Source organism: Sminthopsis crassicaudata, chromosome 3 (genome assembly GCF_048593235.1).
Source record: "Sminthopsis crassicaudata isolate SCR6 chromosome 3, ASM4859323v1, whole genome shotgun sequence".
NCBI lineage: Eukaryota > Metazoa > Chordata > Mammalia > Dasyuromorphia > Dasyuridae > Sminthopsis > Sminthopsis crassicaudata.
The window spans coordinates 65,659,350-65,674,277 of record NC_133619.1 but is presented as its reverse complement, the minus strand read 5'-3'; the positions used below and the strand labels follow the sequence as shown (position 1 = coordinate 65,674,277).

Below are 14,928 nucleotides of genomic sequence, written 5' to 3'. Positions count from 1 at the left end.
CTCTCTCTTCCTCATTTTTCAGGTGAGAAGCCAAACTCTCCTGGCTAAGAACTCTTAGATGAGACAATCAGTCAGTCAGTGAGCAAACCTTCATTAAGCATCTGTCATGTTCCAGGCACTGTGTTAAGTTCTGGGATACAAAGAAAGGCAAAAAAATAGTTCTTGTTCTCCAGGGGCTTGTCGCAATGGGGAAAAGCAAACAAGCAAATATATACCAAAAAGCCACATAAAGGTAAGTTGCATATAATTGGTAGAGGGAAGGTACCAGAAATAAGAATGTTTGGGAAAGGTTTCCTATAAAGCAAGTGGGACTTGAAGGAAACCAGGAGACAGGGAAGAGGAGACATATATCAGGCATTGGAACAGCCAATGAAAATGCTCGGAGTTGGGAGAGGGAGTGTGTTATATGGGGAACATCAAGGAGAGGCTAATGTTACTGGATTGAAGAAAGGAGAGATAGAGAGAGGCAGAAAGACAGAGATAGAGACAAAGAGACAGAAAGAGACCTTCTTCATAGATTTTCTGCTTTGGTGTACAAACCATCAGAGCTTCACTGGAATAGATTTCAAGAGTCCGGAATCATTTCCATATGATGACTAGGTAAGTACTGATGTAGGACTGTGATAGAGATAGATGGAATTCAGTTGGCAAAAATGTCAACTTCTACACTTATATTAAAAAAAATCAACTGGACTAATAGAGTGTGTGGGATACTAACTTGACAACTCATGAGGAAGACTTTAGTGAAGTACAAGCTGCATGTGAGACAAGAGTTGAAGTCATTGCCAAAGAAGGTAGTTTGCTCTAAGCTTCTGTCAGTATAAATAGAGTGTTTACCAGGGAGGTGATATTGTTCATTATTCAGGCTACACTGGATAAATGGCAGATAGTCTGTGGAATCTAAAAATGCATGAGTGTTTCTGGGCAGTGATTAGCACATTATAAGCCCTCACATCATATATACCAAGGACTGGGGGTTGATAGAAAGCCTTCCTTTTCTATACTCGATCTTCACTGTCTCTTTATGGTTGATTATGATGCTGTAATACTAAAAGATGACCTTGCCTGGCATAAAAAGTTAGAATTTAAAGGGCTCTGGTTCAAGTTTTGACTTGTTCTTTCCATCTTGCAGAACCCTAAAGTTGAAAAGGTAAGAATTGAAAAAGAATCTTTATCCTCATCTTCAGGTTCAGGAAATATTGTAAGGGGTCCATTCTCAAACCCAGTGTTCATGGAACTAAAGCATACTGTTTGTCTTTCATCTGGGGTTCTTTTTTTCCCCTTCTTCTCACTATTATACTAGTGGTCCTCCATTGAACAGCCTGTTAGTCAAACTCTATTAAATGCTAGGCTTTGTGCTGTGGGGAGCTAAGTGATTCAGTGGATAGAGCACCAGGTCTGACATCATGAAGACCTAAGTTCAAATCCAACCTCTGACCTATATTAACTGGGTGATCTTGGCCAAGTCACTTAATCCTGTTTGTCTCAGTTTCCTCATCTGTAAAATAAGCTGGAGAAAGAAATGGCAGACCACTCCAGGATCTTTGTCAAATGAGGTCATGAAGAATTGCACATGACTGAAAAAATGAAGCAAAAACAAGAGGCATAGTGTTAAGTACCAAATATACAAAGAAAGGTAAAAGATAACTCCTGCCCTTAATAAGCTCCTTCTCTTATTTACTTCCCCTCCTCATCTACAGTTGAATGAAAAATTAGAAAACCACCATTTTGGAACTATCTGTATTAGAACCATATACAAAAAGCCTGAGGGGATCTTGAAGGAATAAATTAAGAGAGCTTCACGCAATTAACTTTGTGATATCTGCCTTGACTGAATTTTTAGTTCTTGGAAATCTTCTGAGTAAGTGAGGTTGCCATGAAAATTACATTAAATAATGAATAAGAAAGTGTTTGCAATGCAAGCTCTTAGCTTTCCTATTATTATTTACTATTATTAAATGAACCACTTATGCCAGAACTCCCTTGTGTCAGCAATGCCTGAAACCCTTTGGAGGCCATTCTATATGTCAAGGCTAAATTCTATATACCAACTCCAATGTCAGTAATGACGATATTTTATACCAAATTGGTTAAAAAATGGAAAAAAATCTGTTAAACAGATTAGGGAAGGAGGAAATGGAAATAATAAAACTCAGTCATAGAGTTTAGTAAAGCTAGGAATAAAAATTCTTGGAGAATTCCCTATTTGATAAGAATTGCTGAGAAAATTAGGATGATTGTTAAGTTCATAATAAAATAATTTCAATAAAAAAGAAAAATGGATCTCTTTGGCAGCGATAAGGTTTACAATATACTATATATAGTAAGGCCAAAATGAATATATAAATTTAATACAAAGACTGCATATTTTTAAAATAGAAGAGTATCAGATCAGATAATTTTCATAGCTATGTCTAGAATGAGAATCATTAACCCACGGAACAAGAAGAGATCACAATGTTGCATGAGATTAAAAAGCTTTAGCATAAGCAAAATCAGTAAAACTAGGATAAGAAGAAAAACTGTCCATTGGGAAGAGAGAGGGTAGATGGGGAAATGAAGGGATGGGACCTTTGCATCAAATATCCCTGCATGAATATATGGTTAAGAGATTGGAACAAATAGTTCCCAGAAAAATTACAAATCATCTAAACCATGTGCTCCAAATCAGTAATAATTAGAACTACAAATCAAAACAATTCTGACATTCTGACATTTTGCCAGTAAATTGGTAAAGATGACATTAGATGGACAGAGTCAAGGTTGGAGGGGCTGTGGAAATACAAGCACCTTAGTACACTATTGGTAGAATTGTAAATTGGTTCAATCATTCTTGGAATTATACTAAGAAAGTTTCTAAAATGTTTACATACTTTGACCCAGATATATCAACATGAGATATGTATCCCAAGCAATTCAAAATATTTATAGTAGGACTTTGGTAGAAGAAACTGAGAATGAGGGGATGATTAAATAAATTTTGACACATGAATGAGTAGGAAAGATAGGAGATAATGTCTTGAAATGAAAATAGTATTAAGACAGAATTTACCAATTCAAACTTAAAATAATTAATACTTATTGCGCATTTTACAATCCCTGAAATACCCTTTATTTATTTATTTAACATAACTGCATTATAGGAAGGTACTGCTAGGTAATTCTCATTTTGAGAATTCATTGAGGAAAGTGAGGCTTGCTTTGTTTCATAGCTAAGAAGTGACTGGTCTGGATGACTCCAAATCAGGTCTTTTGATTCTCTAGGTTTTTTCCCTTTCTATACACCATGTTGTATCCTAAGTCTTTTTCTCATAACCTATTTATAAGGAGCTAAAAACTAGAGAAAGAAGGTAGTTGAGGAGGAAAGAAAAGGTTTAAGAGAAGATGTACTTAGAAGGGCAAAAGAGTCTACCACCAAACTGATTCCTTTTCCAAAATTGATTTCTTGTTGGGACCTGTCAGGAGAGCAGATCTGGGTGGAAAGTCCTGACTTGCTCCCTTGCTATCCATCCTGCTGCTTGGACTAGGGGAGGGGGCTGGGCTGTTCTCTTCCTCACACTTTGCATGGAGACCTTTTGGGCCTTGCTCAGGCATGTTGTCCCCAAGTTGTTTCTGGCACATATTTTGCTGTCAAATCTTGCCCTGTCTCACTATCCTGGGAGTTCAGAGCCAGAGTGAGCACTGAGACAAGGAGAACATGGATGCAAATATCTGATCCTTTCCTTGCTCCCCTAGAAGTAAGACAGAGGCAGTGAAAGGTTTCTATCCTCATTGAAAGGCTGAGGTTAAGAAAAGTCTTGACTATGACCTTATAACAGGAAAAGAATGAGAATGAATATGCAAAATTCTGATGGAAACTTTAGGGACTAGATGATAAGTTGTTTTTACGTATATAGGTATTTTTAAAAGTAAATTTATCCAATAATAAAAAGGCACAAATTAAGTTTAGTTATTGAAATTCAATATTATTTATACTGTCATTTTAAATAATAATAATAATTATATAAAAGTAAGGGATGCAATGGAAGAATATTAGAGCTATGTCTCTTCATTCCTTCATCTTTTCTACCCTTTCCTTATTCTTGTCTTATGCTCAATAGTTCCAAGATCCCCACTCAGCAAGATACTATTTCATGAATTCACTCAGTTGCTGATTAGCCAATGGAAAAATATTTATTAAGTGCCTATGGTATATAAAGCATTACCGTAATATGGAATCATGGAATACCAAAGATTTATCTTGTTCAAGCCCCACATTTAAAGAGAGGGAAAGTTCAGCAAGGCTAAAGTCTTCTTAGTGGCACAGTCAGGACCAGAAGCTGGGTCTCCAGATCCTCAGTTCCATTTTTCCCATGCTGTACTGCCTTTACCCCTTGTTCCCTCTTTCTTCAATCCTTCCCTTTCACTGTAACTCTGGAGAACAGGCACGCCCGAACTAGCCCCTGTGGACATGGGGAGGACATGAATTTACTCACAACGGTCATATGGCCAAAGAGGGTCTAAAACCCAGATGTGCTTAAAACAATCAGACACACAAAGTTATTTCCTTTGCTCAGTAACGTGCTTTGGGGAGTCTCCTGTGGCTGAATCTTGCAGTTTTCCTTCAGCCTCAAGATGTTTCCCTACAGATTCTTGGCCAATTGGAGGGCGATGTTCAAGAATGAGAAAAAACAAAACAAAACACTGCAGTGTTGTTCTATGTCTGAATGTTCCTTTGGGTTCATTGAGTTCCCACGGATTCAGTGATCCTGGGAATAGGATAACCTAGGTTATAAACTCAGTTATCAACCCCCCTTTTCCCTCCTTGTTCTATGAATTTGGATTTAAGTGGGGACTTAAGCACCATAGGAGAGGGCAATGGATGTGCAGAAAGATTGAGATGTAGGTTAACTATAAGAGGGGAAAGAAAAAAATCCCAGTCCCCAATTTTTTTTGGGGGGAGAGGGAGTCTACACTTGTGATATCATCAGTGTGGATAACTCCCAGTATGGAAACATCTTCCATGGAAGAAGCAAATTTCCATGATTTAAATTATTAGAAGGTGGCCTCAGATACTGAGAAATTAAATTGATAAATAGTTTGTTTCAGGAGCAGCTCTTGAACCTAGATCTTCTTTACTGAAAAGGTACTTCTCTATCCACTATACCAAAGATATAAAAAACAGGATGTAGGGCATCCATTAACACTTCCAAGTTTTGCTTGAATCAGATGAAAATGTATTTGGGAAATATTTAACAAAATAAATGAAAATATAATAGAATATAGATAATGTTCATGTGTGGTTTTCTAAGTCAATCCATGAAGAGCCTTCAAGGATTCCTCTGTAAGATTTAGTGCCTCTCATTTCGGTTTAGGCTTGACATATATACCATGCTGCCCTTTGAGATCTTTTAAATTGGAGAAAAAATGATGGGAGAGTTTTTAGAATTTGAGATGTTGAGTGGCTGCTCCAATCAAAGATTGATCTATAATTCTTACTCTGAAAAAAGAGGCAATATAATTTAGTTTTTGGAGACTTAAATTTAACTAGTCTTAGTTTGAAGTTTCATTTTCAATACATTTTAGACCAGTAAAATAACTTTTCTAAGCCTCCGTTTGATCATCCCTGAAACTGAGGTATAGAATTATTGTGGTACCTTCCTGAAAGGATTTTTAGAAAATTGAGATAATATATTTAAAGTAAATGCTGCAAGAGGAAATTGCTTTATATTGTCACTTCCTTTGCCATAAAAACTTTAATTCCCTTTGGATTAATCAGTGGCACTTTGTAGAGTATGGAGGGCACTTCATCCATATCATTTACTTTTTAAATAACATGGACCTTTTTTGGCTAATTGGAAAAGCCTATGTATTCTTTTTTCAGAATGTTTTTAAATCATAAAATCAAACATATAGAATTGCAAAGAAAATCAATTATATTGAAATATAGTTATTAAAATAAGAAACAAAAATAACTTTACAGATAGAATGTCAGAAGTTGAAGAGGATGATTCCCTGAACAACTTTTAAAGCTGCATACATATACAAAGTAACAGACAAAATAACATACTTATAAACCTTGTTTGGAAAAGTAGGAGTCACATTTTTCCTTTCTCTTTCCTCTAGATACCATTGATGACTCGGATGGCGGACTGGCAGAGAATCATGTGGATGGGACCGTGAGCGTGCTCGGGGGTGGCGGTCGCAAGCCCCACAAGTCGGGCATGAAGGAGTTGGCTGTGATCCGGGAGAAGGTCATAGGGCAACACCGCCAGCTGGGCAAAGTCAACATGCATCATCATATCCATGAAGACACCAAGAAGCTGCGCCCTCCTCCCACTAGGGTCAGAGGAGAGGGAGAGCGGGGTGGATGGGAGAGGGGAATCACATATCAATAAGAATCTCCACACAGAGACAAACTAAATTTCTCTGCATTAAATGCCAAGGAGAAGACACATAGATGGTGTACCTGCTAAGAGAATTGTGGCAATGGGGAAGACAAAGATTCTAATTCCTCTCCTGTCCTTTAGTGGAAATGTGACTTTGGACAAATCACTCTGAGCCTCAATTATCTTTTCTGCACAGCTGGGATAATGACGGATCCCTATGCTGGATCAGCTAGTTTGCTACTTGTGTGATCTTGGATTCCAGCCTCTCTGGGATCCACGTGTAAAGTGACAGAGCTCTACATTTGTTATCTCATTGGATTCTCATCATATTCTTGTGTGGATGCTGTTGTGCACAGTGCCAGATGTGGAACTTGAGCCTTAGAATGAGTGATTTGTCCAGGGTCACATGAACTAGCACATGCCCAGGGTGGGATTCCAAGAACTTTGTTCTGATTCTACATCCCGTGCAATCTCCCCTCTGCCATATGACTAGATGTGACTAGCTAACACTAGTTAGCCATTCATATTCTTCAGTTATAATTTCTTCCTGCAAATGGTTTTTCCAAGCCTCTGTAGCCTCCCAAGCCCAGTCCTTTTTGAGTGCACCAGAGCCTTTCCCCAGAGCTGTGGCATTGCCAGGGAGGGGAGAGAGAACTCAAGCTTGTCCCCTTGTCTGCTGTGTGGGAGTTGGCTCCCCTCCTTGTCGGTCAGCAGACAACTTCTCCGCCCCCAGCCTTCTTTTTCTCTGTCCCTTCTCTGAACTTCCTCTCTTTCTTTCTTGGCTCTACATAGACCCCCTGCCAGCAGGAGCTGGACCAGGTCCTGGAGCGGATTTCTACCATGCGCCTCCCAGATGAGCGGGGACCCTTGGAGCATCTCTACTCCTTGCACATCCCTAACTGCGACAAGCAAGGGCTCTACAATCTCAAACAGGTAAGTGGGCAACTGGCACCTCGAAAACAAGGATGGATTTGGGAGGTACCATGCTTAGCCCTCAGGGGTGGTCATTTTCTATCCAGCTGGACACTTGAGAGGCCAAGGAGTTAGGTGGGAAGATAAAGATCTAGAAATAAAGTAATCCTGATCCATCCCAGCCCACCTTCTTCCTCTCTTCCAACTTCACTCCAACACTATGTTTACTCAAGTTGTTCCTTGTAAATAGCATTCAGGTGAACAGACTTGGTGAATCTTAGGAGGAGGTTTAACTTACTGGCCACTGGACTGAGTTTCAGAGAGCTAGTGTTCTTAATGGATGCTGCCGAAGGTGATGATTAACTCTCTTCCCCACCCTTCCTCTTTTTCTCTCCTCAGTGCAAGATGTCTCTGAATGGTCAGCGTGGGGAGTGCTGGTGTGTGAATCCTCACACTGGCAAGCTGATCCAGGGGGCTCCCACTATCCGAGGAGATCCTGAGTGCCATCTGTTCTACACGGAGCAGGAGGCTCGAGGGGCACATGCTCAGCGGATGCAGTAGTTGGGAGCCCACTTGTGCCCTGATGCCATCTCCTCTCAATCTTCCTCCCCAAAAAATCAGCAGAGAGAGGAGAGTGGCTGGGAGGGTGGGAATACTGGTGGTGGTTGGTGATGGTGATTCTTCCACAAGTTTTGACATGTGTATTTATATTGGAGAGAGACCAGCACCTTGCTTGGCATATATCCTACATTCCCCCTTTCCTGCATGAAATGCATGCTCCCTGTCCCCTTCTCTTTTCCCTCATTGGGGAGGGAAGGAAGTGGCTGGGGGTATGGAAGCCAGTGAAGGTCTGGGGAGGGGAGGAAGTTTTTATTTTTGAATCCCTGTGTCTCTTCCACTTAAGATTAAAGAAAGGAATAAAAAAAAAAACACAATTGTGTCTTGCACATTTCTGGGACTGGGAGAACAGAGGCTATCTCTAGACATGGCAAAGAGGGACCAATCTCGGAGTAGGAGGTTTGGGGCGGGGTCTTCTCTGAAATTGTACAACTTCTCCAGGAGGCCACGGTAGATGCAAATTTGAGATCAAACCATATCAGCCAAGAAACATATTTCCTTCTCTCTTATGTGGACTATGGGATTGTGACCTCTAGTCCTATTTTGTCCTATTTGCCCTAAAGGAAGATAGCTTTATTTATAGTAAATAATCATTCTCACTTTCTTTTTGCTCTACCAAAAAAAGGGAAAGGAGAATTTGAGGACCCAAATGACAAGAACTTGTTTGTGAAAGGAAAATGGGGAATTTGGAAGTAGTTGAGGAACATGAGAAATGAGAATCCTCAAACACTGAAGTTAGAGTTATACTCTTGTTTTATTACTTTAAGAGCCTGAGAACCAATCAACAACAACAACAAAATAAACAAAACTATTTCCCTATCATCAAATGCAGGGTTTGGGGTTCTGGGGTATGTCGGTGTTGCAGAGGCAATCTGGCCAAGGGAGTCTGGATGGTGGGAATGAATGAGCTGATTTTCAGTAAGAGAGGGACTGATACCCATTCAGGCTAACAAGTGTGCCTTCTCCATTGCCATCAGGAGGCATTATTAGTTCAATTGCCAAGACAATCAGCCAGAATGCCCTACGATTAGAGGAGTGATGGGATGGATTCTCTAATGGAATCATTTTACATAGGAGGAAACTGGCTCAAAAAGAGGAAGGAACGGGCTCAGAATTGCACAAGTAGTTGGTAGCAGGACTGGATTTGAACCCTGAATGCCTCTTGACTATAAATCCAAAACTGGTCTATAGTGACCAGAGTCATCATTCTTTCAAGCCATGTTGTGGGGGGGGGAAGGATTTACTAGCCTTCTTCTTTCTTCCTCCCTCACCAAATCCAATATCTCTTCAAATCATAGAAAGCAAGAAGGAACCAAGAGCTCATCCCACTCGTTTTACAGATGAGAAAACTGAGGCTCAAAAAGGAAATTGATATGATTACAGAATAATAGCAATAACAACAATAAGCTTAAAACTGCATTAATACAAAGCACCTTGTATAGTGCTTTAATATTTATAAAGCACCAGCACTGAAGTCAGGAGAACCTGGGTTCAAATCTGATCTCAGACACTTAACACTTCCTAGCTGTGTGACCCTGAGCAAGTCACTTAATCCCAATTGCCTCAACTTAAAAAAAAAAAAGAAAAAGAAAAAAAAAAGATTTGTCAAGCAGTTTATAAATGCTCTTTTGTGTAGGTGCTTTTATTATCCCCACTTATAAATGCTCTTTCATTTTGTCCCCATAACAACTCTGAGAAGTAAGTGTTCTTAATGAAATTACTTGATCAGAGTCATACAGCTAAGTGTTTGAGGCTGGATTTGAACTCAACTTCTCCATTCATTTTGTCACTTAAGCCTATCTTATCACCTCATTGAGCAAGCTATTTAGCAAAAAAAAAAAATGTCACATCTTCCCAATTTCATCAGTTCCCTTAGCAGGGTGTCTCCAATGAATTGAAGGGTGGGAGACTGAGTATACTCTGGTACTCATAGGTGAATGTGGATAATTTAAAGGGATACGTGAACATCAGTGGTAGATTTTGAAATTGGAGAAGCTTCAGATAGTGAGAAGATTGAGCCCGAACCCAAAGTCCATGAGGGAAAATCCTTGAAAAATCATTTATACAAAACTAAATCTAAACCTTCGGAATATTCAAAGTGGGACTGTGCTGCCATCGTGTGTCAGGATCCGAAACTCAACTACAATTCTCCACAATTCACAACTATTTGCCTTTATTGGGGGGGAATAGTGTGAGGTGTAAAGATTGACAATCTAAAATTTTTTGGCTTCCATTTTGACCCATTTTTTTATCCTCTTCTTCTTAGAAAAAAGACTGGGCAAAAAAGAGAAGAGTATTTAGATTTATTTGTATTGGTCTTTAGGAGGTTTTTAGATTCCCCCAAGCTTAACTTGATGTTGTTAAAACCTGAAATGTAATGGAGAATCATTTAAGCCAATGGTTCCCAACCTATGCTATTGCAAGAGGTCAATATTCAATCATATATTTTCTTCACTATTAGATTCTAATCACTTATTTCTCTCTCTCTCCGTGTGTGTGTGTGTGTGTGTGTGTGTGTGTGTGTATGTGTGTTCTGAGATTTTTATAAGGCTAAAAAAAACCCAAACCATTCCAAACCCAAGAAGATATGGGGCAGTATAGCACAATTAGATGTGCATAGAATTTGAATGAGAAGACCTGGATTTCATTTCTCCCTCTGCCGTCTATTGTCTATATGTTCTTGAGCAGCATAAACTTCCTGCATTTTTCCCCCCCTCAACTCCATAAGGCAGTGGTACTGGATGAGCTTTAAAATCCTTTCCAATTCTAAATTCTTTATTTTGTGATGATCAAATGGAAAAATTGACTCTCCCTACTGGAAGAATCAAAAAGTTGAATTTCAGAGCTGGAATGAACCTCAACAACCATCTGGTTGTTTGTCCTTTATTTTTCAAAGAGGACCAATGACAGTACTGAGTGATGTCTTGACTCAAACATGATTTTGAGTTAAGTGAGGTAGTTACACAAAGATGTTAACTTCACTCTCAAATTCAGTGGCAAGACAAAAGTCAAAATGACTGGTGATGGTTGGGAGAGCTCTTGATGTCCTTGATGATTAATGAAGCTCTAAGAGCTCCACAGGACCTGCTTTGGCTGCCTTTGTAGCCATTGGAACAAATTGTTCCCCTCCACCCATTTTGCCAGGGGAAGTCTTCACCTACTTGGAGTAGACACCCCTTTATCACACCAACTTGTCTTGTTGTGTATTTGTGGATACCCTCAATCTAGTTTAATCCATCTCCCAAGACAGTTTACTAGGATTTGGCCATCTGCATACCATAGCTTCTTGGAGCCAAAGGTGAGTGTTGGGTAACAGATGGACACCAAAAATGGATAAGCAGCCCTGGACTCAACAGCCCTCCCACCAGAAGTACTTCCTGAAAACTCCATAGATCCTATCAAGTCCAACTTAAAACTCCCAAATAATTTCTTCTATGATATATCCAATAAGTGGTCATGCAACATTTGTTTGAAGATGTCATTGTTGCTACATATTGTTGAGACACATTCTACTTTGGGGCATTCCTAATTAATAGAAACTTAAAAAAATGAAATCAAATCTAAATTTTTCTCTTTATAACTTCTCCCTTAGTTCTAGTTTCTGGGTACAAATAAGTCTTATTCTTTTTTTCCTTGATAGCCATGAAGATGGATAAAACAAAATAACAAAAGCAAAAACCTTTCAATTATATTTCTCCTGAGCCTTCCCAAGTTCCTTCAACCAATTCTTATGTGACAGCAACTAGAGAGTCTTCATATATTAGTTACCCTCCCTCTAGCCTGTGAATTTCTTTCCTACCATGTAACCTCTCAAATTAACAACCATATTTAGATGTATTTTGGTTAGGGCAGAGTACATTTTCTGTAACTCTTAATTTAAATTGTATTTGCTTTTCTACAGTCAAATCATATTATTAATTCATATTGAGCTTACAGTACACCAAAACCCTCAGTTTTCTTATAGATTGCTGTCCAACTATACCTCCACCATCTTATACTTGTGAAGTTAATGTTTTGAATAGAAACCTAACACTTTGCATTTTGCAAAGTTTCATCTTAGTTAATGTTTCATCTTATCAGATTCAGCCCAATGTCTAAGCTCATTAAAACTGTTTTGGATCTTGACTTTGTCACCCAGTGTGTTAGCTGTACCCCCCAATTTGTGTCACCTGCAAATTTGATGATTGTACCATCTATGCCTTTATCTAAGTTATTGATAAAAAATGTGAAGCAGTATAGGCTAGGCTCAGATCCCTAAGATACTCTACTTCATTCTAATGGAGACTTCTTAAGTTGATCTTGATCTCTTTTCTCCATCCTCTTCATGGTAGTTTCCTGGTAGCTTCAAGCCCTTCTTCAGTAGAGGGATAGGGTTTGAGAGATATATGGTGCTAGAGTAGCTGAAACTACTTTATGGAAAAAGTGTTGTTCTGAATGATGTGAATAGGGGTTTGATGAGAAACTTTAGATTCTTGGCTCCATTTCCCCCATGAAATATATGATATTTTATGTAATGGATAATAAATATGTAATTGTCAAAATTCTTCTTATGTGAAAGAGAAGAATATTTCCAGGGCATTTAGATGGTGCAGTGGATAGAGTACCGAGGAGGACCTTAGTCCAAATCCAGCCCCAGATACTTACCTGGCTGTGTGACCCTAGATAAGTCACTTAACCCCTATTGATTACCTTTTCCCCATAAAAAAGATAAGAATCTTAATGTTTCAAGTTAAGCATGAAAATAAGTTTCTTTTCCATGATATTCCACCAAAATTTTCATAATTTTCCTTTTTCTCCCTTATTCCAAATGGCATATCCATACCTCCATACATCTTGGACCAGCATAAATGTGTCATAGCAATAGAATTTTAATCCCCGAGTGCCCTGTGGTCAGCCAGGGAAAATTAGGAACAGTGAAAGCATTAGACTTGAATTAAACTTGGGTTCAATTCCTGGCTCTTACTAAATATCCGTCTATGTGAAAAAAAATCACATGCCCAAAGTGACTTGGGATTGCTTGAGTATTAGTCAGGCAACCTGGCTTCAATTCTGTCTCTGCCATTTGCTACTTAGGTCACCTTGGGCAAATAATTTTCTGGACTTGTTTCTTTATTTGTAAAGGTAAGATAGTAGGACCTTTGAGGACCCTTGCAACTTTAAATCTATTTAGATTCTGTAGTTCTTTCAGCTTTTTCATCTATAGAATAAGGGGATTTGATTAGACTCTTGGGATCCTCATGCTGCTAAATTTATGAGCTTTTAAAGCTATGATAGCTACTTGTTGGATTTGTTGTAGTGAGCATTCTTTTTGCGTATATATTAGATTAATGCCAAATTAAATTTCATGATTCCGATTACTTCTGCAGGCCTTGATTTCTTCATGTTTAAAATAAGACTAGTTAGGTATCTTAAGATGCTTATATCTCTAAATCTAGGAACCTGTGATTTTTCTCTGTCTCAGTTTCATTATTTAAAAAATAAAGGGATAATAAGTTGTCTTCAGTAGTGCTCTCCCTATCACTCTGAAAGATTTAAGTAATCTCAAGAATAGTGTAAAAAGGGATTTGGAAGCCTAAATGGAGATGGAACTAGATGATCTCTTTCACTTCTGACAAGGGATAATTCTATGAATAGGGTGATCTCCATGCTGCATTCACTAGACAATTTCATTAAGCAAGAAATCTCCTACAGTCATTGTCTCATCTTTTTCAGCATCCTGAATACAGGAGCCTTGTGATGGGATTAAGAATTCATAGTTTGGAGCAGTATATTCTCTGCATTCTTCTACCCAGATGGATGGACAAATGCTTCCCATTTCTGGGCTTTGCTTTCCTCAAGGGTTTGGGAAATTCTTGAGGGGACTAATGATAGTACACATAGGGAGAGGCAGAGGAAGTCACCAAACTGAATGTGTCAGGTTTTAGGATCCATAAAAGGAAGTAACTGGGGAGGGGCAAGGAGATATAGGGAGCCTCTGAAGAAAAAACTTGGGTGATTTAGTGTAAAAGAGAGTAGTTTAGAGGATTCACAGAATGCATAAATTTATTGTCCAGTTATTTCCAAGACTTTTTGACCCTATTTGGGGTTTTCTTCACAGGGATATTAGAATGGTTTTCTTCTCCAGCTCATTTTAGAAAAGAGGAAACTGAGGTAAACAAGGGTTAAGTGTCTTGCACAGGATCACATTTTAACCAGTGTGCAACCTTTCCTATGAATGAATGAATGTTTGCTAAACCTGTGTAAGATAACTATGCAAAGGGTAAAATAGTATCCTTCCAAGTGAACAGGAATTTAGAATGGATGGAATTTCCCAGGTAAGAATAGAATCTGTGAAGTGGCTTAGTTTCAATTAGAAGCACTGGGTTGAAATTCTAACTTTAACCAATCACTTAACTACTTTGGATTTCATTTTCTTTAGAAATAAAATGGGAAAAGGGAGGTCAAATAACCCAGAAAAAGTCCTGATCTGCCTGCTGTTATTGCCAAGAACACTTTCTCTAGAGAAACAGCCATGGAGGTCTTCAAGGAGCCAAACATGTTAACTTGACTAAACTGAAAACTTTTTAGTTAGAGTTAGGTGTGCAATAAAAGTTTTAATCCCAGCTTTGCCATTTAGTTCTATAACCTTGGGTAAATCTTTGAGTAAATTAGCCTCGATCATCTCTAAGGTCTCTTCTTTCTTCCAAATCAATTAATCAATAAGTATTTCTTTATTATAGTTTTAACATTGGATGACTAGCCTGACCACTGAAACCCAATTCAGGAGGGGAAAGGGACACATTACCCACCTCTGCCTCAGACTGAGCTGGCTTTTTTGTTGTGAAAAGCAAATTAGGGACAAATGGTTCAAGTCACAGGAAAAGAGCTTTGAACTCAATGTAAAACAAATACTTCTTCATTAATACTGCCCCCTAGTATCAGGCAACAGTGAATGCCCTCAGGCTGAGGTTGGATCCATGATTTTGCCAGATGTTTTAGGGATTCCAGTACAAGTTGAACCACGTGGCTCCCTTTTTCCCTGTGAGACTGG

The 14,928-nt window shown here is 38.8% G+C and overlaps 1 protein-coding gene across 1 annotated transcript in view; it reads left to right on the top strand.

The window, feature by feature from the left end:
- Nucleotides 1–8,210, top strand: part of IGFBP2 (insulin like growth factor binding protein 2) — a 31,347-nt gene extending 23,137 nt beyond the window's left edge. The window contains exons 2-4 of the mRNA XM_074298733.1: nt 6,106–6,323; nt 7,161–7,301; nt 7,680–8,210. Coding sequence (XP_074154834.1) covers nt 6,106–6,323; nt 7,161–7,301; nt 7,680–7,841 — 521 coding nt within the window. The 3' untranslated portion in view covers nt 7,842–8,210. The remainder of the gene's footprint in view (nt 1–6,105; nt 6,324–7,160; nt 7,302–7,679) is intronic.
- The last annotated feature ends 6,718 nt before the right edge of the window (nt 8,211–14,928 follow it).